At 48.7% G+C, this 27244-nt stretch overlaps 1 protein-coding gene across 5 annotated transcripts; it reads right to left on the bottom strand.

The window, feature by feature from the left end:
- Positions 1 to 34: 34 nt before the first annotated feature.
- On the bottom strand, positions 35 to 26208 carry Ppil2 (peptidylprolyl isomerase like 2). 5 transcript variants are annotated; one of them, XM_041677923.1, is made up of 21 exons: positions 26114 to 26208; positions 24830 to 24879; positions 22799 to 22844; positions 20456 to 20518; positions 19338 to 19389; positions 15067 to 15118; positions 11835 to 11926; positions 11031 to 11120; positions 10397 to 10472; positions 8960 to 9120; positions 7458 to 7533; positions 6982 to 7088; positions 6499 to 6588; positions 6195 to 6228; positions 5570 to 5687; positions 3941 to 3997; positions 3259 to 3331; positions 3107 to 3169; positions 2846 to 2982; positions 2331 to 2452; positions 35 to 414 (listed from the first exon to the last, which is right to left on the bottom strand). In XM_041677923.1, exons 1-20 carry the CDS (start codon positions 26143 to 26145, stop codon positions 2356 to 2358), a joined length of 1566 nt encoding a protein of 521 aa, XP_041533857.1. In that variant the 5' UTR covers positions 26146 to 26208; the 3' UTR covers positions 35 to 414; positions 2331 to 2355. The 5 variants fall into 5 exon arrangements, with proteins under 5 accessions (XP_041533857.1, XP_041533860.1, XP_041533856.1 ...); XM_041677926.1 differs by lacking the exon at positions 35 to 414 and having other exon boundaries at positions 435 to 2448; XM_041677922.1 differs by lacking the exon at positions 35 to 414 and having other exon boundaries at positions 435 to 2452.
- Positions 26209 to 27244: the final 1036 nt, after the last annotated feature.

Consider the following 27244-nt stretch of genomic DNA (forward strand, 5'->3'; position numbering starts at 1 on the left):
AAACCCGTGGAAATGTAAGCCCTGGTGGGTCCTGTCCTCTCTCCCAGAGGACAAGAGCAGAAAAGGACACAGCTGCCCCCTTGGACAAATGTAGGCTGCTGGGTAAGGCTGACCGGACAGCGACCTGGAAGCAACTGGGAGCTCGCCGTGAGTGTATCAGGGCCACCAAGCTCAAGCATACAAAGCACCCGTGGCTCCCCTGTCGCCTGGCCAAAGCTGCCAGCCCTTGGTGACGTCTGTGAGGGACAGAAATAGAGCTGCTGACGTCAGACAGCAAGGTCTGCAGCGCACTTGCCATCTCGGAGGTGGGCCTCTCTGCAGAGAGATGACCACAACTTCTGCAGCATCCACTGGGAGCAAAGGACGTGCCAAGGCTCCAGAGCCCTTGAGGACCCAGGCTCCCGGGAGTGTGGCCTGAGGAAAGTACGAGGCACTGCCTCTGTCGCACAGAGCCGCAGAGGAGCCCTGCTCTGCAGCCCTGGGCTTTTTCACTTTTTCTTTCAGACAAGGTCCCACCATCTGTCTGCCTCTCTTTCGTTTTTATTTTAGAGGATAGGATCTTGCTATGTGGCCTCAACTGGCCTAGAATATGCAATGATCCTCCTTCCTCCTCTTCCTAAGACTTCCTAAGTTACTACAGGTGTGTCACTGTATCTGGTCCCGGCTTCATGACCCGTCATAATTGTGACATATCAGCTTGCCTATAGCAGAGGAATCAAGAGAGGATCCTGAAAGGGTAGAGGAAGGCAGGGTGGAAGGACACCAGGGAGTCGGGACCTGAAGTGACACCCACAGGCAGGTGGCTTAGTGGGCTAGGCTGGAGTGTAACTGGCCTGTGAGCAGGGACCAGACCACATTCTCGCCTCAAGAAGAGCCGGTGATGAGCAGCACTCATGCCCTGAGATCATGCAAGAGCAGCTGGAAGTGGATGAGGGGAGACAGGTAGTGAGGCAGGACAGACTGTCCATCTCCCAGAAATAGAGAAGGCTTGGGCTGTGGTTTTAACATCAGAAATGAAAAGAAGTCCAGGCTACATTCTCAAGAACTTTAGGGATTTTGTGGACACAAGGTTTTGGGCAAGATAAGAAAAACAAAAAAAACCAAGAATCAAGCCTAAGTTACAATTTAATGTGGTACCCCAAGTACAAGGGAGCCATAGGCAGGCCAGAGAATATACGCCACGACATGACACAGCCTCCAGAGGACACAGTGCCCACACTTCTGAAGGGGCAGCTGGGGAAAGCTGGAAGTCAGCTCATGTTCAAGATGGAAGGCAAAGTAATGACAAACGATGGCTAGAAGCTGTTCGGACACAGAAGAGCCGATGCCAAAGGCCTTTTCTCTTTTGGTTTTTTGAGACAGGGTTTCTCTACATAATAGCTGTGGTTGTCCTGGGACTCGCTCTGTGGATGAGGCTGGCCTCGGACTCAGAGATCCGCCTGTCTCTGCCTCCTGAGTGCTGGGATTAAAGGTGTGCGCCACCACTGCCAAGCTATAAAATCATTTTCAGGATCAAGAGACTGCCCTGGAATCAGAAGGAGTTGGTAAACCAGGCATGGCGCACATCTCTAATCCCAGCACTTGGGGAGGTAGGAACAGGTGGATCTGAGTTCAAGGCCAGCTTGACCTTACATAGTTTCAGGACAGCTAAGGGTACATACAGAGAGACCCTGTCTCAAAAGCACAAAATAAGTAGTTAGTGACGGTCAGTAGAAAGGAATCAGCAGGGATTCCTAAATCACAGCACAAGCCACTGACTGGGCAGCTGAGCAGACAGGACATCAAACACGCCTGCCTCAGGCAAGGGCAGAGCGAGTGCTTAGGGAAGTGCTGTCAACAGAAGGAAGCTGGCGAGATCTTGTCAGCCTGGGAGGGCAAACTCCACTTCAGGATCCAAACCAGGGTCTGAGAACCAGTCTCAATCTCCACATCTAAATTTCTTTTGAGAGAGTCTCCCTTTATAGCCCAGGTTAGCCCTGAGCCCTCAACTTTCCTGCCTTCGCATTCATTCGGAATGAATGCTGGGATTATAGCGGCTCCCTGAGCATCTGCGTTTTTTGAAGAATACACCGGTGGTGGCACTAGCCAGGGAACTGTGCTGAGTGAGCACATAGCCATCCTGGGGCAGAGATGGCTGGGGTGGGAGTAAAGGACACAGCCTTCCTCACCAACCCAAGACAGGGCCATTGGCACCAGACAAGGCATCAAGAGGCCAGGGGTCCTAGGGGCCAAAACTGGACCCAGCCATAGGCAAGAGGTTTATTGGCTCAGAGCCAAATTTGACAAGGACAGACAGCTCAGAGACTGAAGCCCACAGCCATGCACCCTACCAGGAACCATGAGACCAGCCTGCTGCTACCAGGAGCTGAAGTCCCCAAAGCCCCGGCTGGGCTTCTTCTTGGCCATGGGGACAGCTGTGCTGGTTGATGGTTCTTCCTCTGCTGCTCGCTTCCTGAGACACAAAGAAAACTACTCCAGTTGCCACAGAAGAGCTAGGCGCCCATGCTCAGCCCTCTGAGGACGCTCCACACATAAGCAGCTTTCCCTGCAGAGGCGTCCTTGTCCTCTACAAAGTGCTACTCCCACTAAAGCATCCTTTCTAGACCCTTAGCTCTAGTCTCTAGTCTGGCCTGTGGGTTTGGTTTTTCGAGAAAGCGTTTCTCTGTGTAACTTTGGAGCCTGTTCTGAAACTCACTCTATAAACCAGGCTGGCCTCGAACTTCCAAGTGCTGGGATTAAAGGAGTGCGCCACCATCACCTGGTCGGCCTGTGCTATCACCCCCTGGGATCACTGTGAGAAGACAGCATCAGAGACAGGAGAGAGGCCACCATCAAGCACACTCACGTGGCTGCTGGGTTGATGTACTTGCCCACCCCCTGGCGGTATGTCTGGGGGCCCTGGCTTCCAGGCTGGGGCTGGCTCGTCTTGACCTTGGCCTCTGGATCCACTTGCTGCTGTGTCTTCTTCCGCTCCTGGGCAATCTGGGGGTAGCAAAACTGTCTGACGCGGAGTCCAGAGTGGGGTCTCCTCACTCATCTAGAGCCTCGGGGTGCGTCCTCTTGTTCCCAACCAACAACCACATAACCTGTCTGGCACCTTTCTCACCTGGGCATCAGCCTCCTCATAGGGGTCCACAAACACCGTGGTTGCACATATGCGTATTTCCTCCTGGGGGCAGAGGGACTCTGTGAGCAAGCAGCAGACTTCCCCAGCCAGCACCCAGTAGGCAGTGGTCCTCTGTTCTCCAAGGTACATACCTTAGGACGGTCAGTTTTGGGGTCACTCTCCACATTCTCCATAGCTGTCAGCGTGTCAAAACCCCCAACAACCCTATAGTAGAGAGACAGGGCTGGGTCTTTGTGTACCCTGAGCAGAGTACCATTCATGGCAGAGTCAAAATATACCAAGAGAAGGACTGTAGACTAGTCACCAGGCAGGAGAAGGACTGTAGACCAGTTACCAGGCAGGACAGGATGGGCCACAGCAGAGAAGGGGGCAGCGACCACACCCACCCAGGTGTGCTGACTGAAGTCCTACCTTGGACAAAATCACACCCTTGTTTCCATACTTTGTTTCCCCCTCTTTACTAAGGCAGGGTCTTACCAAGTCTAAGTGACTGAGGCTGGCCAGGAACTAATAATCCTTTGTGCTCTAACTCTATGTACCCCTATAACTCTACAATTGAATCATTGGCACGGACTGTCCTTTGTGGGACACACTAGGGGCTGAGGAGAAGGGACTGCTTCAGACATCCAAAAAGGCGCCTGAGAGGGAAGAGGAGCCAGGGCACCCAGGTCTGTCTCCTTGGCTCTACAGGACAGCCAACCTTTCCCCAGGAACACCCACAGTCTTCAGCGGGGACGGTGTGGGAATGCCCCGTCTAGGGAAAGGCAGTGAGGCCCACACCGCACTGCAAACATGCATGGCATCCACTCTTACCGTCCGAAGATGGTGTGCTTCTTATCCAGGTAAGCACAGGAGCGGAACGTGATGAAGCTGGGGAAAGCACAGGGAGATCAGGGAAGCAGCAAAGCTGGCCACCCACCATGGCTCTAGTTCCTCTGTAGAAGCTACCTGCCTTTCCCAGGTAAATCCAGACCCCTGGAGATAACCCAGAGCTTGGCTGCCAAAATCCCATGCGAGCCAAGTAGGAGAGACTGGAGGCTTGAGCTATGAGATTATCTGCAGGAAGGCAGTGGTTAGGGGACCAGATATGTGTGCTATCTGGAGGAAGTCCTTGACTGAAGACTGTAAACACTGGAAGACATCAGACAAAAGGAGGATGGGTGAGAGGCCTCACACCTGCAACCCTAGCACAGGCGCCTGAGCTCGAGACCAGCCTGAGGTACAGTGTGACCTTACCTCTAAATATAACAGAAAACAGGAAGTGTATGGGATGGGTCCCTACACAAAGTCACAGGTGGACTAGGGCCTACTGTGACAACAGGATATGAGCCTCATTCACAGTCCACACAGACCCTCAGTGAGGCCACACCCACGCACAGTGCTGCCCCTGGAACAAGGACTCGCTTATGGCACCTAGCATAACTGAACTGATTCTACTGCCTCCAGGTGTGTGCCACCATCAGCGAGATCTTGTGAGTTTCTAACATAATAAAGGAAGCTAGAAAAAGAATGAAATAAACCTGAAGAAAATAACAGGAAAGTAAAAATTAGCAAAAGGGAAAACAAACATGCAACGGAAATATTTAGATTTTGAAAAGACTAAGGAAATGCTGACAAAAAAAAAAGAATGCTGTCAAATGGTGCTGGAGAGATGGCTCAGAGGTTAAGAGGTTAAGGTTCAAAGCCAGCCTGGTCTACTTAATGAAGCCCTGTCTCAAAATATGTTTTAAAAAAGAAAAAACTATACTCAAAAAAGATATACCCAAGCTGGAGACCATTTTCAATGGTAGAACATGTATTTAGCACACACAAAGCTCTAGGTTCACACCACAGCACAAAAAGAAAAAAATGTGTATGTGTAATACATACACATACACACACATCTCCAGGAGAGTTAAGCCATATTCTTTTTTTTTTTTTTTTTTTTGATTTTTCGAGACAGGGTTTCTCCGTAGCTTTTGGTTCCTGTCCTGGAACTAGCTCTTGTAGACCAGGCTGGCCTCGAACTCACAGAGATCCGCCTGCCTCTGCCTCCCGAGTGCTGGGATTAAAGGCATGTGCCACCACCGCCCGGCGTTAAGCCATATTCTTAGATGAAGAATAGAATATATAATACATACCTATTCTATTCCAAAACGTGAGACCAGACATCCAAGAGCCTTACCACCCACCACTCCCTGGCCACTTGTCCTCGAATACCTCCTCCCAAAGCACTGGACCCTGCATGGTGCCTGGCATCCATACACTCCTGGTTCTGCCTGTCATACCCCGAGAGGAATGCAGTTCTACCAGCTGACTTGGCACCTTTCCTGGAGGGCTGGTGCTCAGTCTGGCTGTGCACTACCTTATGTCCACTTGACCTGGACACAGCACAACTTTTAGGGAGCACTCCAGGCACTCTGAAAACCACCCCAGCAGCCGAGCAAGAACAGCTGGACTCACAACTGAGACTTGTTGGTGTTGGGCCCTGAGTTGGCCATGCTGAGCACCCCACGGCCTGTGTGGGAGAGGTTGGGGCGGAACTCATCTTTGAAAGGCTTGCCCCAGTAGGACTCTCCACCTGGAACAGAAAAGCACAGTCAGCCAGAACCTATTCCAGGAGCATCAGAGAAAGCCCCAGGCCCTGGGGCACCCCTCTGGATGACCCCTATAGATCCTAGCACCTTCATCACCCTTGTGGGCCAGGGGCTACAAGGCCAAAGCTACAAGCATCATTCAAACGTGGGTGGAAGTCATAGTTGGCCCATGTAGCTGAAAGCTTGGGGGAAATGTTATTATGCCCTGTAGGAGCCATGGGGCCACCTTATTATGTGACGGGAGGGCATGACCAAACCTCCTGTCAGTGAGCAGGTAACACCTTCCTCTGCCTTGTTATGGTAGGACCCTGGGGCTGAGCAGAGCAGAAAGGTGGGGAAACTAAACGGCGTGCCCAAGGTGGCCCAGAAGGACAGACACTGTGGCAAGCCACCCCCAAATCTGAGATTCCACATCCAGAGCTCTTCAGGCCCAACTCCCCACCAGGCCCCATGCATCACTCTGATGGAACAGGCCTGGTACCAGCACCTACCTGTGCCTGTACCTGTGGGGTCACCGCCCTGGATCTGCAGAAACAAAACCCAGTGAGGTCACTAGCTCTGATGCTCCCTCTGCCCAATGGCATGTGCTGCGCTGAGGACAGGGACCTCCTCTCCCACCCCAGGTCTTCTGGGCCATCTATGGGATCCCTGGCACAAGATACACCCGAAAACCCTACCCTGGCCACACACAGCCTGAACCAGGTGTCAGGGACAGGGCAGGCACAAGCCCATTGGTTCATGGGTGCTACCCATGCCACCAGGCACCTATGGGCAGCACCAGCTTGTTCCACTCACCACAAAGTTCCTGATGGACCTATGAAAGATGGTGCCATCATAATACTGTTTCTTGCAGAGCTTGATGAAGTTTTCACACGTTTTTGGTGTCTGCAAAATATCCCAATATTCTATAAGGCACAGTGGTCAACAGCAGAGTCACAAAAGACATGTAGGCCTTTTATCCCAAGAGTGAGCTACCTGTCTGCAGACTGTGGTTCAGTCTGCCCTCCAAAAATTAAGTCATCAGAGTCCTGCAGCCATATGACACATGGCAGAACATGGGAGAGCCGGGTCCTAGTCCTTAGATTTGCACACACACCTAGCAGCACCCAAGGAGGCATGCTATGTTGTTGAAACTCCAGGAAAGGAAGTCAGAGCACTTTGGTTCTCAGCAGGAGTCAGGCAAGACCTCTTAGAAGCAAACTAACTATAGCCCTACATTTAAGATGTCTTAAATACACAAATACCCCAGCAACCACCTGGGAACAGCCACATACTCACCAGGTCACAGTGCAGCTCTAGGTTAAGGTCGCCCTTGTTGGTGTGCAGCCTCACATAGCCCTTCTTCTTCACAAACTGGTAGCGTAGAACATCCTCGTCAATGACAGCTGCAAACAAGTTCTGAGCTCGGCACTTGCCCTGTACCTCAGGTAGCTCCTCCATTCAGGCTCCATGGCATGTCACACAACATCAGCACCAAGGAGCCTTCCCCAGTCAGGAGCACCCCAGCTCTGAGATCATATCAAGGACAATACGATGCTAGAGGCTCTAGGGGCCTGAGAGCAGGGTACTTCCAGACAAGGGCCAAGACCATATGCTGAGAATGCTTCTGACTCAAAGCCTACCTTCCAAGAACACCCACCACAACCACCAACCACCAGAGACTGCAAGTAAAGGCACAGTGGGGATGCTGGGAAGCCCTACTTGCTCCCAATGTGGATTCTGTCCCAGTGAACTGAGGAAGTAGAGGTGGCTACCTGCTTCATGCGTAGTCTCGGGTACCATGGCAGTGGAGGTAAAGGACGCACTGACCTTTCCTGTGGAATAGTGGGCCTGCAAGAAAACCGTGTGCTCAGACCCGATACCTCTCCTCAAGGACAACCTTTGACCACCACACAGCCACAGGGAGAGAGTCGGCAAAGATCAGAGGACGAGATTACTGACACCAAGAGAACAGCTGAAGGCCTAGTTAGAATCAGAGCCCAAGGCCTCAAACAAACTGAAACTAACAATATTAAGTCAAGATGGGAAGACCCTCACAGGTACAGCATCTTCTCCCATGACAGGAATACAAAGGCACTTCTAAGTTTATTTCTAAAGGTTTCTCTTCTGTTTTTTAAGGTACAGTTTCTGTGTAGCCCAGGCTGTTTTAGAGCTCAGAGACCTGTCTGCCTCTGCCTCCCAAGTGCTGAAATTAAAGTCCTGCGCCACCACACCCAGCTGGTTTCTTTATGGGGGAAAATGGTCATGTTATCGGGTGTGGTGGTGCACACCTTTTGTCCCAGCACTCTGGAGGCAGAGCCAGACAGCACTATCTGAATTTGAGATCAGACTGGTCTACAGAGTGAGTTCCAGGTCAGAAACCCTGTATGAATAAGCAAAGACAACAAAATGACTATGTGTCTGAGTGTTTTGCTTACATGCATATCTTTGCAACACATGCATGCCTGAACCCTCAGAAGTCAGAAGAGGAAGTCAGATCCCCTGGATGATTGTGAGCTGTCATGGGAACCAAACCTGGGTTCTCAATTAAAAACAACAAGTGCCACGGATCCATCTCTCTAACCTGGATATATATATATATTTACAGTAAACACATGATCTCTTTAATGGGGGAGGGAATAAATGAATTTTTTCATCATAAAGAAGGAAAAAAAATGAGGACTGATCAACATGACAGTAATACCAAGAGGTACAATATCCGTGCTTTTTAAATAGGGAAATTGTAGACAATGAACTTAAATTTTCTAAGATTTCCTGGATAACTCCCTATGTGGCAGACCCCACCTCTGCCTTTTCCATGGCTGAGACTTTTTAGGCTTAGTCTAAACAGGAGAAAGACAGCACCTATCAGCTAAATGTACTGAGGAAATTCCAGCACCACAGCTGTAGATAGGACCTCAGTAGCCCTGGCAAGCCCAGTTCTCTCTGCCATTACAGACCTGCAAGCCCTTACATCTCTGTCCTGAAATGTAGACGCTGCCTGTGGAGCACCAGAGACAGCAGAGAGCTGGCTGAGGCTGGGTCAGGGCTCACAGCACAAGGCAGCGCTACTTCTGCCGCTCCACTGCTGCCAACCGTTCCTCAGCCCCAGGGCGTGTGGCTCCCTTTTGATTTCTTTGGAGCCCAGTCACCTCAGCAGCCCTGGAGGGCCCCACAAGACTGAGAGGGTCCCAGCCACACCTCCAGGTGCACCCCTGTCAGCACCTTCCCCAGGGTCTCTCCTGGGGAAGAAGCAGAGCCAGAGCAACCCACTCACAGCATTCAGTTGGTCCACCTTCTTCTTCTCAGGTGCCTTCATGGTGGCTGCTAAAATCTCATCTCCTTTGAACTCTTTGTAGAGCTCCTGTAGTGTCTCTCGGGTCTCAGCATTCGTATTTTTCAGGTAATAAGATGGATCCTGTTTGGCCTTTTCCTCATCTACAAAACAGTGTACAGTACAGGTACAGCCAAGGCCCCAGAGTCTCGAGATGAGCATGACAGGAATAGAGATGGAGCCGGCCACACGAGCACAAGCCGCAAGTGAGATGACTAAGACAGGCTGCTCTGGTCACCTGGCAGCAGCACTAGTGGGTGCAGCAAGGTGGGGAGCACACAGAACACATCATCATGGGGCCTGACCCCCAGGCCTAGAGGGGTCTCCCTCATAGGGCCAATGGTCCAAACTTAAATGTCACTATTCTTTTATTTACCTGTATAGTGACATCTCCTCACAATGAGGTTTTGCTTTTGTAATTTTAAAAGTGCTCTTTCTCTCCCTTTTCATTTTTTAATTAATAAATTAATTAATTTGGTTTTTCAAGACAGGGCTTCTCTGTGTAGCCCTGGTTGCCCTGGAACTCACTCTGTAGACCAGGCTGGCCTCAACTCAGAGATCCACCTGCCTTTGTCTCCTGAGTGCTGGGATTAAAGGTACCACTGCCCAGCTAAAAGTGCTCATTTCAAGGGAAGGAAGAGTTTGGTGTATTCCATATATGAAATGTCCCATCTGTGCTACATGTTGAGTACTAGGCCAAAGGCTGTAACTTGCTGAGCAGTGAACATGCCTAGGTCTGGCCTCTGAGTCTACTGAGCTCAGTTATTCCTGAGTTGTTCTACCTCCCTAAATCCTAACTGGTTCATAGTGTTCATTATTAAGAGTCACAATATTGTTTCCTGCTGAGGTGGGCCAACTAAGGTCTGGGCATGAGTCTAGCTGGCTCCTTGGTATGAAACAAGTGAGCTCAGAAACTTTAGCCACTCCATAGTATGTTACAGTGTGCTCAATAGCATGGGCCAAACACAGGAAACAAGAGAACCAACCAAGAGCCCAGTCTAACTACCCTAGAAAGATCTGATGTCACCCAGAGTCTCCCCTACAGCCCCCTCTTATCCTATGCCCTGGGAAGAGCAGCAGTCAACAGGAAGGGAAAGTGAGGTGTCCTAGAGTGTCCCAGACTCCAGTCAGCTGCTTCTCTGACACGGTGGCACATGCCTATAGCTCAGTACTGAGAGGGCAGAAGCAGGAGGGTGCTGCAAATGCGAGACCAGCCTCATCTGTACAAGCAAATCTCGGGACAGCCAGGGCTTCCCAGAATAAAGGAAGCTGAAGCCTCGTTAATGAGAAGCCACTATGGAGCCACAGTCTGAGCCCCAAAGGAAGGGCTCGCCCGAGAAGTACCCGTACTCTACTCACGGCAGCCGTGGTTGTCCATACCTGGATCTATGACTTTCATATTATTCTTCACATGGAAGAAGTTGGAAACATTGAATTTGTCCAGGTTGGTGGGGTCCTGTGACAAGAAGAGAACACTCAGGAGGGAAAAGCTGCAGGTGTTGAGGCTTGACAGGTGCCTGCAGGGAAGGAGGCTGTGCCGACAGGGTGGCAGGCAAAGGTGCTGAGTCCAGAGCAGCTCAGCAAGCCTCTACAGGGTAAGACTTGCTGCTAGGCAACGCAAGATAGAGACTGGGCAGCCATGCGGCCAAGCTTCAGTCAGAACGGAGTAAGTCAGAGTCCTGTGAGCCTGTCCTGGACTGTGCTCCATCTAGGCATGCCCACTTTTCTGTCAGTTTTCACCGTTCACCTGTGCCAGCCGCTGCTCTTGGAGCAGAGGGGTAGAAGCTGCAGAGAAGCCTGTGGTCTGCTGCCTATGATGGTTGTGGGGCAGATGGAGCCCCCGTGATGGAGCCATGAGAGCCAGAAGGCAGCCAAGGTGGCTGTGGGGGAGACGTATGCCACTAAATAACAGTGGGGGCAGTGGCTAGGGATGCCATGGTACAGAAGACCAAAGCTGGAAGGCAGAGGGCAGAGCCGAGGGTCAAGGTGAGGCTCTCCCCGTGAAGCTACTTACCTGCAGGGTGATGATGTCTTGCCTGGAAAAGGGCTCATCAGTCAGTAAGTCCCTCAAGTTCTTGGCCTTGATGTTTAGCTGCTCCACTGCCTGTAGCAGGACAGAGGTGTCATGATCCCATCTAGGCCATGACACAGAGATAAGGGCCACCCTGGGGTGCACAGTCTCGAATGCTCTCATAGCACAGACTAGCTAAACCAACCTGGCTGCTTCAGGCAAGAGGTCTAACATGGGCTCTCCTGGGCTACAGGCTGCTCCTGCCCTTCCCACCAACCTGGCACTTCCTTCATCTTAAGAGCCTAGCTGCTCCTTTTCTCCCAGGTACTTCCCAGAGTCTGGTTCTTCCCATGCTGAAGACGTGGGAAGACTCTCTGGGATACAGGGAACCCTTGCTTAGGCAGCCCAAACTGCCTGCCTAGGTTTCAGGTCCAAAGGCCACCAGAGTCACCTGGCTTTTTGGTTTGGTTTTTTTTTGTTGTTGTTGTTTATTTGGTTGGCTGGTTTGGTTTTTCAAGACAGTGTTTCTCTGTGTAACAGCCCTAGTTCGAACTAGTAGAGACCCACCTGTCGCTGCCTCCTAAATGGTGGGATTAAAGGTGTGTGCCACTGCCACCCAGATGAAGTCACCTGATCTTTATTTTAAACCCTCATAAAGCAGGAAGGCTATAAAGCTATAAAGCCATGAGGACAGGCATGCTCACTGCTCCTGGTTCACCTCCAGCACTCAGCCACGCTTTTGGACTCCCCCAAAGCACATGTGAGGGCCCACATTACACAGTCCCACGCATTACAATAGAGGTTTACCTCATAGGTGTAGACATTGCCAGTTGTCCTGATAGCCACAATATGAGTGTTGTCAGTGAACACCGAGTACAGCACTGGACAGTGGTACTGCCCTGGAAAGCAAGCACACACAGGGCTAGTGGCCCTCGAGAGTTCTGATTAAGCAATCCTGAGAGGACATTTTTATAACCCAGCTACTCAGGAGGCTGAGGCAGAAGAACAGGCAAGGCCAGCTGGACAGTTCAAGAAGTTACAGGGTCTTGGAGGGAAAAATGGCTCTGTACATAAGAGCACTTGACTGCTCTTCCAGAGGACCCGGGTTCAATTCCCAGCACCCACATGGCAGCTCACAACTCTCTGTAACTCTAAGATCTGATACCCTCATGCAGACATACATGTAGGCAGAACACCAATACACATAAAATAAAATAAATAATAATAATAAAGACTTTCGTTTCAAAGTGAAATTTTGAAAGGAGGCTCAGTGACCGTGCATTAGCCTAGCATGCGCAAAATATTGCACTCAACGCCATTGTCACGAGAGAGAGGGAGGGAGGGAAGGACAGGTGGTGGTGGTGCACACCTTTGATCCCAGCACTGGGAGGCAAAGGCAGGCAGATCTCCAAGTTCGAGGCCAGCATGGTTGACAGATCAAGTTCCAAGACAGTAGGAGCTACACAAAGAAACCCTGTCTGGGGGATGGGGAAGGCAAGGAAGGAACCAGTAGGAGTCAGAGAAGGGAAGGAAGAAGAACCTTAGGCCAGCTACCAAGCTCTGGGAAGCACAGGGATGGCAGCCATTCAAGCTCCATTTCCACACTGTTAACAACTCCTATTCATTTTACGAGCCCCAAGCCTTGCTTCCTCTTACCTGGAGCACTGTTAGCCTCCAGAGCAGCTCAGGGGCCGTTTGGGCTTATCTTTCCAGAGTCCCACAGTACCCAGCACTCCCTTTATCTCCTGGCCTTCCTCACCTAGCTCTCTTCCTGCCCCAAAAGATGATCTCCCATCCAGCAGGGGCCTCGTCAGATAAATGGGGGTGGGGTGAGGTAGGGAGGACAAATAGATGTATCATCCACATGCATCTAGATAGATTTCTAAAAATTTTGTTTTAAAATAAAAAAAAAATCTTACACACACACATACACACACACACACACCAAAAACAAAACAAACCTATGGAAATGTAACCACTGTGTGTCTATTTGATGACCAGGGAATTCTCGTTCATTTTTAAGTGTCATAAGATTATGAAGATGTAAGTCATTACCTTTTAATTGATGTACTACATTTTTGGTTTTTTTGTTTGTTTGGTTTTTCAAGATAGGCTTTCTCTGTGTAGCCCTGGTTGTCCTGGAACTCACTTTGTGTAGACCAGACTGGCCTTGAATTCAGAGATCTGCTGCCTCTGTCTCCTGAGTGCTGGGATCGTACAACCACTACCTAGCCTTGCATTATATTTTTATTCATTAACTTTGTGTGCTGGGTGAGGGGACAGGGTGTGCACATGTCACAGTGCAAATGTGGAGGTCAAAGAATAACTTCAAGAATTCAGTTCTTGGGCTGGAGAGATGGCTCAGAGGTTAAGAGCACTGACTGCTCTTCCGGAGGTCCTGAGTTCGATTCCCAGCAACCACATGGTGGCTCACAACCATCTGTAATGAGATCTGGTGCTCTCTTCTGGCCTGAGGGCATACATGGAGGCTGAACACTGTGTACATAATAAATAAATCTTTTTTTATTCTGAGCCATCTCACCAAGCCCTACAGAGCAAAACAATGAAGTGGGTAACAACACACCCATGTCTGAGATCTGCCTCAAGCACCACCCTGAGACAGCAAAGAGAAGCCCAGATGAAACCAGCAGGCTGTAAGGAACTGGGGCTGCCGAGTGCGTGGGTGGAAATGTCCCACTAGTGCTGTGTTCGTGGATCTGAGATTTCAAATCAAACCAAAGCAGATTTGGTCAAGGTAGCATGCACCTAAAATCCTAGCAATTCAGAGTCTGAGAAGGATCAGGAATTCAAGGCTAGACTCAGTTGCAAAATGAGCCAATCTAGACTTTACCTAAAAATAAAAAGCTAAAAAAAAAAAAAAGGGGGGGGACAAGGCTAATTCATTAGTAGAGGACCTGCATAGCACGTACATTTCTCCGTTGGTCTCCCTAGTACCACAGGACTGGTCTGCCTCCTGTCCCCACCCCAGTCTTAAGTCACATGCCCGTGTTCCCATGGTTTCAACAGTACTGAATTTCTGCCACACATGGACATGCTCGAGCACATGTCTTTCTTTGATGCACCTGACCCCTCTAGCTAGAATGTTTTTCCCACATCTTCATACAGCTTCCTCTCACCAGGTTTCCTCTCACACACTGCTGCCCTCCGTGGGTATCCTGCTGGCCCATTCCTTCCTCTACTTCTATCTAAAACAGACAGGACATCTGATGCCCTACACATCTCCTGCCTAGATTCCTCCCCCACCAACACAAGCTCTTCTCACTCCAGAACAGACACACACACCACCTCACCCCACCTGCTTGTTCTCTGCACATTTCCAGGGAGAACTGCTCTATAACAGACACACATGACCTCCTCGGCTGCTGGAGGTCAGACAATGAAGAAAGATGGCCCAGTGAGCACTGACAACAACCTCAATTATGGTACTTATGTCAGAGTGAAACCATAAAGAACCTGCAACAAGATCAGACCCCAGGACAGGGACAGGGCAGCTGCGTTATCTGGATAGACAACAACAGGGCACAAAGGGACTTAGAGCAGGAGGCCCCCAGTGGGGCAGAGGTCTGCAGGAGGAGTGATGATTGACAGTCTACTTAAGAGCAGACTGGAAATGCCTCCCAAACACCCATAACTACAGCTGGGCTAGGCACCCTGGACTTTGGCTGAGCGATTTACACCTACAGCCAAGAATAGGCCATAGCCTCAGCCAGGTATGCCCAATACACGAGGCCCAACTATGGCACCAGCAGCTTACAACATACCAACAGCCTTTGTGGGAGCCACCTATCCCTACCTAAACTACCTGACCCTTTGAAAAGTCATGTGACATCCGGGAAAGCAAAAGCAAGTATCAGAAAGGAATGAGTGAGGCTGGAGATGTGGCTCAGGCAGAACACTTGTTTAGCCTCCAAGCACAAGAGAAGAGAAAAGAATGTCTGATTACAGACAGGAAGTTGGTGAGAGCAGGAGCTGGGGTTCTGTGCACCAGTCCTGGAGCTGGCTACAAAAGGGCTCTCACCTTCACTGTTCTTTGCAAAGTTCAGCTTGATCAAGGACTTCCCATCAAGTTTCTGGAAGACAGACAATTAACAATAATGAGTAAGGGGAGAAATAAAATGAAGGCTGCCAAATTAGGAGCAACAGAGACAGAAGAGAAGGAGCTGCCCAACTGATTCTTCAGCTTACACTACCGGAAATCTCTCTGGGAGTCTCCAAGACACAGCCCGGGCTCCTCAAGGCTGTAGATGCAAGTCTATGCAGTTGCACTGATGTAACCTGTAAACCCAGGCTGTGAGCAGATCCCCAGATTTATAAACCACCAAATCCAACAAATATAAGGGGTGATCACTGCGCTAAACGGTGAAGCTGTGGAATAAAGACTGGTCTGTATTTCCACAATGCCTAAACTTTTCTTTTTGGTACCAGGTACCAAACTCAGGACCTCATAGATGTGTGCTCTGAGCTCCATACCCAGGCTTTGTCTGAACATCTTTATGGTAAGCACACCACTTAATGTGTGGGAGCAGGGCCACTGAGATGACTGAACTCAATCCCTGAAACCTACAGTGGCGGGAGAACAAACTCCTGAAAGTTGTCACACAGCAACACCCACACCATACACGGCAACACCCACACCATATACACATCTCTAGTAACAATAATGGTAATGAACAAAAGAAAAACAAATGAATATTCCTAAAACTAGGAGGAAAGCAGAGAAATGCCTCTGCTGGTAAAGGTGTTGTCATTGAGCCTGATGGTATGCTCCATGCTCAGCAGGACCTGGAGAAAGGAGAGAACTAACTCCCACAGTTGTCCCCTGACCTTTACACACATGCTGTGGGCCCACATGCACATACACATACACAAAATAAATAAGTGTAACAAATAGAGCTAGTGAGAGTACTCGGGTATTCTGCTTATATTGTAGTACAAATATTTTTTTAAAAAGGAGTAAAAACACTGAAAGTGGAAAAGCTGGTGCTGTAGCTCAGTAGTGGAGTGTGTGTTCAGCACGGATAAAGACCTAGGTACAGCAAAAAAGGAGTGGACGTGCCCACAGACTAGGGGCGCTACGACAGAATACACCCCTGTAGGATTTCATAGCCAAAGTAACTGCTATATGTAGTTTGGCAGCTGCAGATCACAGACCAGCTAACAAGATTTGATATCCCAAAGAACACCTGTGACACAGAATGCAAAAATTACAAAAAGCACCCAGGTGTAACTGAATAACAATTTCCACCCGAAAAGGAGACAACTGTAGAAAAGATACCAGAGGTGGAGGCTTGGAAGCAGAGGAAGACAGGGAACACTAAAAAGATGACAAAGGGTAGAGCTGCAGCAGCCTTTGGTAGTCATGGCCTCAGGAAGGCAGAGACCAAAAATCACAAGGCACAGGCGGGCAGCAAGGGCCTCATAAAAAGGAAACCAGTAAAGGGTATGCTCCCAGTCCGGGGACTCGGGAAAAGCCCTGGAGCTTTCTGGCTGTCAGCAGAAAAAGCTGGTCACACTTCCAAGTGAGAAACACCAAGGAAGGAAAGCAAACTACTTAGGGAGGTAAGACCCAAGATTCTGCCCCAAGCAGCCCAAGATCAAGTGCACAGGCTCTGGAAGCAGTCTAAGATGCCTGTGTAGAGTGCTGCTCCCCTTTCCTAGGGAATGGGAAGAAATGGGCTGGCAACACACGCATCTACACGCGAAAGAATCCCTGGACCTCATAGCAGTCCCAGACTGTCACCAGGGCCAGAAAGATTCCGGCCAGCTTCCTGCCACCCAGTAGGTTAGTCTTAAAGGCTTTTATTTTATTTTGCTTGAGATTTTATATGTGGATTTTTTTTGGAGGGGAAAGGATGCTAGAAAATGGAAGCCAAGGCCTTCTGCAAGCTAGGCAAGTGCTCTATTCTTGAGCTACACCCCCAACTCAAAGGTTCTTCTTGCCAAGGGAGCTCCTGCCCCAGGCAGAGGAAGTGAAGGGACAACATGATCTACTCTAACAGGAGAGGCAGAGTCACAGACTAAATACATTGAAAGTTCCCTGGACTGGGTTGAAAGTGTTCCCCCAAAGTTTGCAGGCCCCAGAAACCTTCCTTCAAACAGGGCTTCCATGGAGGTAATCAAGTGAAGATGGGGCTACGCTGGCGGCAGCAGAGCAATGGCCTGGCCTCAGATCCTGCCTGCACTAAGTACCAGGCTCCACTGGTCCTCATTGCCGATCAGAACAGTGACAACTGCTCAGGAAGCTCTTGCTGAACTGTGGCCAGTCCCCAAAAATCACAGTACTAAGTGACTGCTGAGATCTCTACTGCCCTAAGGACAGGACTCACACTCAACACCTTAAACATCCGGCTGGCCCAGTCTACAGCTCTCTCCTTCCCTCTACCTTCAGCCTGGTCAAATGTACACAGCATCTCTCACCCAGACAAATGCATGATTCCCAGCAGATCTCCCCGGGGCCACCAAGCTCCTGAGAGCACCTTCCTGACAAAACCAGACCTATCCTCAATACAGGTCAGGTCATGACCCTGCCTGGGCATCCAATCCACCAGAGTAAGTCCAGGGCCAGCAAGGCTCCCCAGGATGGCATCTAAATGTCATTACGTCTCATCCTCAGGACTGAGCATGACAGCAGCTCCCCAGAGACTTCCTCAGTCATCTACCCTCCCTCTTTCCTTGCCATTCCTCTCTGCATCATTTCAATGACACACACCTGACCTGCCTGCCCCATCCCCATGTTGGGCCCAGCATACACAAAGTTGAGGCCTTCTTAGCAGGGACAACTGAAGAGATGAAGAACCAGGCCACGGAAGGAAAGGAGACGGACTTCTAAGACACAAAGGGACAAAGGGCCAGAGGCCAATTAAAATGTGTAAAAAGTGAGGCTAGAAAATAAGCTAGCGACAATCATAACCGCGAACTACTGTTGGCTGTCCTGGGACTTGCTCTGTAGACCAGGTTGAGCTCACACTCACGGAAATCTACCTACTGCTGTTTCTGAAGAGCTGGGATTAAAGGCAAGAACAACTTTCCTTTCGTCAAAAAAAACAAAAAAACAAACCTGCCAGGTGAGGATGGCATACGCCTTTAATCCTAGCACTCAGGAGGTAGAGGCAGGCAAATATTTTGAGTTTGAGGTCAGTCTGATCTACAGAGTGAGTTCCAGGACAGTCAAGGTTACAGAGAAACCCTGTCTCAAAAAACAAAAACAAAAATACCCTTGATTTGTCAAAGACATGGGAAAGAAGCATTTTCTTCTTGCAGTGTGGCTAAAAGCTTAAAATGTATAACAGTTTGAATGGCAGTTGGCCAGGAACTATGGGAACTGACAATGCACCTTCTTTTGACTCTGCAGTCCTAGAAGAATATTGCTATGTGTTCAAGAAAATGTGCATGGAGCCATTCCTGCACTTCTGCTGTGACTGGCAATGACAGAGGATTCAGTACGACTCAGTCACAAAGACGACACGAGACCGATGATGGCTCAGCAGGTAAAGTCGCTTGCCACCAAGTCTGATACCGAGTTAGGTCACTAGAACCAATATGATGAGAGGCGCTGTCCTCTGACCCTGTGCCATGGCATGTGCACTTATATAGATATGCCTACATACTTACACGTACACTCACAAGCACACAAGTGTAAAAACCCATCCTTTCTAAGACAGAGCGCTTTCTGTACGGACATCCTTGAGACTTACCAGCACCTTGAAAAGCACATAAAGTAAGATACACGTGAGTCACCAACTCTGATCAAACTCAAGAGAAAACACAGACAGCCAGGCTTGGAGGCTAAAGCAGGAATGCAGTGAGTGAGAAGACAGCCTGGGCTACACAATAAGACCCTGACTCAAGCAAAGATATAATGAATGGTGTACATTCACAGGAGACTAGTACCAAGACTCCACAGTATCCCAATCTCAAAATGATGTAGCATTTGAATGTAACCTATGTGTACCCTCTCACCAACTTTAAAACATCTCTAGACTGCTTGCTACCTATTACAATATAAATCCTACACAAATTACTATCTGATACTGTTTAGTAAACAATGACAAGAAAAAGTGTATAGATATTCAATACAGATACAATTTTTTCACAAATACTTCTTTTTGAGCATGGTTGATTGAATCTAAGAACACAGAATCTGCAAATACAGAGGCAACACTTCTGGAAAGCAGAGGACTGTCATGCCAGGCCCTGTGAGCAGTTCTCCACTGAGGACATGAAAACTGCAAGGACAAAGCAAGGGCAGGGCACAGCTCCACGGCAACAAGTACCTGTGTGACCACCTACCTCTCCATTGCTGGGATTGGTCCCATACTTCTTAAGCCATGGAACAATGTTCCTGATGGGAGAGAACAAAAACTGTCACTAGAGCGCTAGAGAGATGGCTCAGCAGTTAAGAGCACACAATGAGACCTCCCCCACCTCAAATAGATAAATCTCTATACAGGGCCCAGAAGGCATAAGCATTCATATTCATAGTGATGATCCTGAACAGTGAGCTCTTTATGGTAAAATGTTCGACTGAAGTATTTTATATTTTTCTAAATTTTAGAAAATATTTTAGAATCTAAAACAAGCTTGAAATATAAAACAAAGCTAACATATGTTGACACATAAAATAGGGTCTAATGCTTCAGAATGTAATGCTGGAAGTGTGCGCCTTCATCACAGCTCTGCTTCCATCAAGCTGACAATATCCAGTCCATCATGGCTCCACAGCAACAACAGACGGGTGACCAGCTGGTCACTAAAACATGGTAGGAGGACTCATCTCCATTCTAAGCAGTGGCAACAGCATCTGTCAGCTAATACTGCCTGCTAGAGATCATAGGGCACTTCTGCCATGTCCCCTGTCTGTCCCTCCCAATTCCCAAAGAGGCTCGCCTAGATCTCAGGAAGTTTCTAGGGGCAAGACTTTGGTGACTCTGTCCCTGCTTAGAGCCATAAACTCAACACTCCTTTCTCTACTAGGTGTCAACGATCCTGCAGTATCTGTTCAATCAAGACAGTGCTGGGAGACAGCGCAGGGACAAAGCACTTCTCATGCGAGCACAAAAACCTGAGATTTGGATCCCCAAAAAATCCAGACAAGACAGCACTCATCTGTAACTTCAGTAGGGACTGGAGGCACTGAGACAGGCAGACCCTGGGAGATGCTTGTCAGCCAGCCTAGCTGACACTGCAAGTTCCCCGACAAGGTCCAGCCTCAAAACCATAAGGTGGAGAACAACAAAGACGGCTGAGGTCAACCACTGGCCTCCACATACCCTGCTGCACATACACACACACACCACATACTCGGGCACAAACATGCAAACACAGACATGGACACACACAGACACATGCACGCACGCACACACGCCCCACAAATAAAAAGAAATTTAAAAATTCAAGAGGAAACTCACAGCAAATCAAAGACGACACCTTCTGGAGTGCAGACCGGGTAGACAAAAGGCTGCAGGGAGAGACTGAAAAGGACAGAAGTCTGGTGAGCTTCAGGGAACACTAAGCATGCTACAGTTCCAACAACCTTCCCAGCAGTTCCAAGTGTGCTCAGCACTGACACACCACACCACTAAGGACGCATCATCAAGAGGTGCCTCGGGACCTGGTGCCTCAGCACCGGACTTCTCTTCCAGGTTTTGTTGTCAGATTCAAGTCAAAAAGAGGTCCTCTGTGTTGGTCCTGAGGAAGCAGGCCTGCAATTCCCTCTCCAGATCCTCAGATCAGGCAAACCAAGCTTTCGTCCCAAGAGCCGCCCTTCCCCATGCCAAGGTTTGATAAGACCACCGTGGTCTACTGTGCCTGCACCACTCGTGTGCTGGGAACACGACCGAGGAAAAGCTGAATCCCTGGGAATTTCCGAAGCACGGAGGTGGAGGTCTACAGCAGCCTCAACTACCCTAATCGCTTCCACACGCGGCGTCTGCCTGAGGAAGAGTCCATGCTGCTGCTTTCCTTGCTTTCTTGTGATGGTCTCAAGCCTTTAAATCTAGCACCTGGGAGGCAGAGCAGGTGGATCTTCTTCAGTTAGAGGCCAGTCTGGTCTACATAGTGAATTTCAAATCCACAGAAACAGAACAGCATAGACTCTATGTTTTAAAAAAAAAAAAAAATGGCAGGGTGGTGATGGCACACACCTTCCAGCACTTGAGAAGCAGAGGCAGGTGGATCTCTGAGTTTGAAGGCAAGTTCCAGGACAGCCATGGATACACAGAGAAACCCTGTCTAAAAAAAAAAAAAAACAAAAAACAAACAAACAAAAAAAACCAACAACAAAACCAACTTTGACTTTAACTAGCCAGTAAGTGGCTGGAGCAGAACAGGGCCAGTTCGAGACTCTGGTGGAGAGCTCACTCCCCAGCACATCCTGAAGGGCTATGTTCTCCACCCAATCTGCAGTGGAGTCAGAGGCCTCCAGAGGAGTGAAAGCAGGGCTGCAGCCTCCCTCCCTTTCTCACTGACAGGCTCCCACTAAGTCACCTGACCTTCAGAGTAGCGCTTGGAGGGAAGGACGCCAACCACACCAGCCTTCCCTCCCTCCCCGACTTACCCTGAGAGAACAGCATAAGGAGATGGCTAGGTCCTTGTCTAGGACTGCTTCCCCAGCAGTCCCCTGTCCAGATACCAATATGCCCCAAAGCAACACCTGACGGCTCAGCATCTGGCTACCCTCTCCTTCCCACCAGTACCTGAGTAGGGAAAGAAGGGACCTGCCAGAATCATCACTATTGCTGATGTACAGCCGCTTACAATCTGAACAAAATAGGGCACCACAGGCACAGCTGCGAGTCAGACCATCCGGGCCACACGCCATCCCAGGGCTTATGCTATTCTTCCAGGCACCTGTCCTCCCAGACATAAAGTAAGCTTAGCCACAGGGTCCACTCAGACTCAGAAGATTGTAGTAAAAAGCAAAACTGGTAACCACACACACAGTAACCAGAAAATACCCATGCACTGGCCTCATGGCTGGGTCTGCTTTCTCCCACTCAAGTTATCTTGAAAGGCACAGAGAAAACTCTGAACACATCTCAAAGAGTCCAGTTCACACAGATTGTACATGTTAAAATTCTGACTTTCTAGGCTTAAAAAGGGTTGGATTTGGAGAGATTTTAAATTTTGGATTTTTCAGATCAAGGACGATCAACTGTTTATGCTAAAACACTCCAGATGCAAGTATGGTAGCCTGTAATTCTTTTTTTTTTTTTTTTTTTTTTTTTTGGTTTTTCAAGACAGGGTTTCTCTGTGGCCTTGGAGCCTGTCCTGGAACTAGCTCTGTAGACCAGGCTGGTCTCGAACTCACAGAGATCCGCCGAGTGCTGGGATCAAAGGCGTGCGCCACCATCGCCCGGCTCGGTAGCCTGTAATTCTAATACTTGAGAGGTAGAAGCAGGAGAATTAGGAGTTCAAGGCCAACCCAAGTTACAGAGTTAAAAGACCCTATCTTAAAACACACACACAGAGGCTAGAGAGATGGCTCAGTGGTTAAGAGCATTATTGCTCTTCCAGAGGTCCTGAGTTCAATTCACAGCAACTACATGGTTGCTCACAACCATATATAGTGGGATCTGCTGCCTCTGATTCTGTGCATGAAGACAGAGCACACATATACATGAATAAATAAATCCAAAAAACAAGAAATACACATGTAATTCTATACATATGTGTTAAAAAATAAATAAAAAATAAAACGCATTTGGAGAGATGATAACCAAAATAAAACAGAAGCCTTTTAAAGGTCTTACCTACAGTGGTCAAAAGGTAAGCGGCGAAAACTTGTTCGTGTGATATCTGTTTAAATAAAATAAAAACCAGAAAGCTTGTTTGGGAAATATTTCAGCTATGTGCACCTACCACTAGAACTACATCCCCATGTATTAGCTTTTTTGTTGCTGCTGGAGAGCAGACCCAGGGCCTTGTACATGCTCTGTGCTAGGTGCTTCACTGAGCGACACGGCCAGGCCTGGGTTAAGAATCTTGGTAGCAGTCACAGCACGCAGGAGACAGAGGCAGGCAGATCTCTGTGAGTTTGAGGCCAGCCTGGTCTACAAAGTGAGTTCCAGGACAGCCAGGATTACACACACACACACCAAAAAAACCCCCAAAAACCTGTCTTGAAAAACCAAAAAAGAAAAGAATATTTTATTGGGGGCCTAAAAAAAAAAGATGGCTCAGAGGACCTGAGTTCAAGGATTAAAGGCATGCACCACCACACCTGGCCTAACTAAGCTTTTTTTTTTTTTTTTACTAACAACTGTCACAGGCACAGTGGCTTACACCTGTGAGACAGAAACAGAACAATCTTGAGTTCAAGGTCAGCCTGAGCTACTTAAGACTATATTTTATTTTGTTTATTTTTTGAGACAGGGTTTCTCTGTAGCTTTGGAGCCTGTCCTGGAAGTTGCTCATGTAGAACAGGTTGGCCTCGAACTCACAGAGATCCACCTGCCTCTGCCTCCTGAGAGCTGGGATTAAAGGTGTTCACCACCACCGCTCAGCAAGACTATTATTTAAAAAAAAAAAAAAGTCGGGCTGGAGAGATGGCTCAGATGTTAAGAGCATTGCCTGCTCTTCCAAAGGTCCTGAGTTCAATTCCCGGCAACCACATGGTGGCTTACAACCATATGTAATGAGGTCTGGTGCCCTCTTCTGGCCTGCAGGCATACAAGTAGACAGAATATTGTATACATAATAAATAAATTTATTAAAAAAAAAGTCAGGTGATAGTGATGCATACCTTTAATCCCAGCACCTGGGAGGCATACAGGCAGATGTCTGTGAGTTTGAAGCCAACCTAGTCTATAGAATGGGTTCCAGGACAGCCAAAGCTACACAGAGAGACCCTGTCTCAAAAAAATAAATTATAGCCGGGCGGTGGTGGCGCACGCCTTTAATCCCAGCACTCGGGAGGCAGAGGCAGGCGGATCTCTGTGAGTTCGAGACCAGCCTGGTCTACAAGAGCTAGTTCCAGGACAGGCTCCAAAACCACAGAGAAACCCTGTCTCGAAAAACCAAAAAAAATAAATAAAAAATAAATAAATAAATAAATAAATTATAGGGGGCTGGAGAGATGGCTCAGTGGTTAAGAGCATTGCCTGCTCTTCCAAAGGTCATGAGTTCAATTCCCAGCAACCATCTGTAATGAGGTCTGCTCTGCTGCCCTCTTCTGGTCTACAAACACACAGACAGAATATTGCATACAAAATAAATAAATAAATATTTTTAAAAAATTATAAATAAATTATATAGATGTGTTTATATACATATATATGTGTATATATATGTGTATATATATGTGTGTGTGTATATATATACATATATATATGTGTGTTTATATATATATATATATCCTGATGGCTGAAGAGATGGCTCAGTGGTTAAGAGCACTGGCTGTTCTTCCAGAGGACCTGAGTTCAATTCCCAGCACTCACACAGCAGCTCACAACTGTCTGTAACTCCAGTTCCAGAGGATCTGGCACCCTCACACAGACACACATGCAGGTAAAACACCAATGCACATAAAATAAATTAAAAAAAAAAAAAAAAGACCATGTCCTTTCTTTCTTGACAACTCTGGGTACTACCGTTCCTTTTTTCTTCCTATAAAGAAACGTTTATAGCGCTAGACTCAGGTAAGAAGACTCTACTACGCTGAGTATACATACTCTTTTCTGGACTCTGGACTCTCCAGTTATACACTGTAATGTCAGTATTCTGGTTCTTATCCGTTGTTCTGGATCACTGTATACATTCCTCAGTAGCACCAGCATCCTTACCTGGCTTCCTGCCGCCATAGAAGTGAGTGTACTCAGCGCAGGTGATGTACCTAAGGAAGACAGAGTATTTTACTAGCTCCCCTCCCAGAAAGGACAGAAGCCGTAGAAGCAACTTGACAGAACTGCCCCTCACTTGACAGGTGCACATGAAACAGCTGTAGTGTCAGACACAGAATGATAAGCACAAGAGGAAGAAAGATAAGCACCAACAGGGCCTTGCCCAGAAAGAGATGGACTGGACTTAGAAAAGACCTGACAATGAGAAAGAACTAGGCTGACAAAGATCTGGGGAAGCCCTTACTGAGATGTTGGGGGGGGGGGGGCAGGAAGATACTAGAGGAACAAGTGAGGAGGTGGGGGGGGCAGCAGATGGAAACAATAGTAGCTGCGTCAAAAAGGAGTCTTAAAGATCACAGAAAGTACTCTATATTTGCCTTCAGTGTGGTTGGATGGTTGTGAGCAGGAGCCAGGCAGGACCTAACACAGCTCTAGTTGCTGTGCGCATGCTTCTACTGGTGTGCAAGGCTGAGGATTGTCTTCAGTCTATGTATAGTATATCAGGGACTTAATATGTAACCACTGGGATAGGATGGGAAGAGAGCAAGCTTAAGGTGTGAAACTTATCAAGAGTTCCCTTTCAGGCCTACTAATTCTGAGAGAGAGCTAATCGAGTAAAGAGTAAACAGCTGGCGTAGTGCAAGAAAGATGAGACTACTAGAAAAGATCACGCACTGAGAACCAGAAAGGAACGGGGTACCTATGAAGTCTGGAACAAGGGAAGAAAGAGGAACGAGAAAAGAGAGGTCACTGACGCAGATAAAAACAAAGCGCACATACGATCCCACCAGAGACCGGCTTCGGAAAGGGAAGAAGCCCAAGGACTGAGAGCTGGCACCAGATTTGGCAATACAGAAGTCAAAGGCATCCTTGCAGTTTGGGGGAGACCATCTTACTACACTAGTTTCAAGACACAACAGAAAACAGCATACAGGCAGACAGTCGCAAATGGAGAGGAACGTGGAGTACGGCCCACTAGTCTTAAACTGTCGCCTGTGTGTAGGCTGGCAGGCGAGAGCCAGGACGAAGTGGCCCTGGCTGTACAGGGCAGACAACCAATGCAGGGGCAGAAAGGGAAGCGGTAGAAGCAATCCCCAGAAGTGAGCTTGTCCGGCCGCGGAGGCCGCGCTGAGGGGCGATACCGCGCCAGCAAGAACTGAGGCTTTCGGGAGGAGATGACCTTCAGGATGGCGATGGGCTGAGACGAAAGGTGCTGCCCCCACTTACATCTTATCCTTCTGGTGTTGTCGCTTCCCCATGGCGGCGAAGAACCTTAAGCAGCCCCACCAGACGATGAGACTCTGGCGCCTCCGATTTCTCAACTACTTCCGAAGTTCGGCCCACCCAGCCCCGGAAGTAGGAATAAGGCATTCTGGGAACTGTGGTTTCCAAGAGCCCAGAGTGCGTGCTAGGCGCAGCCACCTTGCTAAACTGAGGCTTACTACCTCTGAGTAGAATCTTCTTTTCCTGTCTCCAGCCAAACTGCGTTGCAACTTCTCAGAGACTTCTCTGTGTACTGCCTGATTACTTGCCCAGCCCATGCTATGCCAATCAGATCCGCTCAGACCTGCCCTCCCTTGTATCTAAAGCCTCTTGCCTTTTCTCCTGGACCAGCGCCTGCAAAGGCGTGTCCATCCCACTGCCTGCTCACCTCCCTTTCTTTGCTCTCCTTCGGCCCCCACGTCCTCCAGGCCCAACAGGTGGCAGGTGATGAAGCCCTCCCTAGGTCCAGTGCCCTCCCTAGTCCCACACATCTCCGCTGCTAGATAATTCCCTGGAGCCAGGTCCTTGGTATGGCTTGGTTTTTTGCCTGAGGATGCAGAAGACTAGAGATTAACCCTAAGGGGTATGCTAAACTTGAATTTCCTTTTTAAAGTATGTGTGTGATCAACTATGTGCCTTGGCACATGTGTGGAGCTAGTAGGACAAGATCCAGGAGTTGGTTCTCCTTACCAGGCTTGTGCTGCATGTACTTTTACCTGTGATGCCATGAAGCCATCTCTCCAGCCTAAGCTTGTGGTTTTATTTATTTTTTATGTGCATGGGTGTTTGGCCTGTATGTATGTGTCAGATAGGTGATGGGAACTGAATCGGCCCTTTGGGAGAGGAGCCAGTGTGTTTAATTGCTGAACCATCTCTCTAGCCAGCTAAGCTTGAGGCTTTAAACACCGCTTATATCCTGACTCCCAAAGCCAGTTACATGTCAAGTTCTTGTCTACATGTCTGATCTAAGAATTTTCAATCTCGGGGCTGGAGAGATGGCTCAGTGGTTAAGAGCATTGCCTGCTCTTCCAAAGGTCCTGAGTTCAATTCCCAGCAACCACATGGTGGCTCACAACCATCTGTAAAGACGTCTGG

Source organism: Microtus oregoni, unplaced genomic scaffold (assembly GCF_018167655.1).
Source record: "Microtus oregoni isolate MIOR12 unplaced genomic scaffold, Mior012 000029F_ref0000214, whole genome shotgun sequence".
NCBI classification, from domain to species: domain Eukaryota; kingdom Metazoa; phylum Chordata; class Mammalia; order Rodentia; family Cricetidae; genus Microtus; species Microtus oregoni.

Excerpts from the sequence above, each read along its gene's own strand:
- Ppil2 (XM_041677926.1), bottom strand. The coding sequence starts at position 26,145 with ATGGGGAAGCGACAACACCAGAAGGATAAGAT. Across the intron at positions 11,927-15,066 it reads CTTTGCAAAGAACAGTGAAG|GGCAGTACCACTGTCCAGTG; the intron begins GTGAGAGCCCTT and ends CTTGCTTTCCAG. Across the intron at positions 6,589-6,981 it reads TAGAGCTGCACTGTGACCTG|ACACCAAAAACGTGTGAAAA; the intron begins GTGAGTATGTGG and ends GATATTTTGCAG.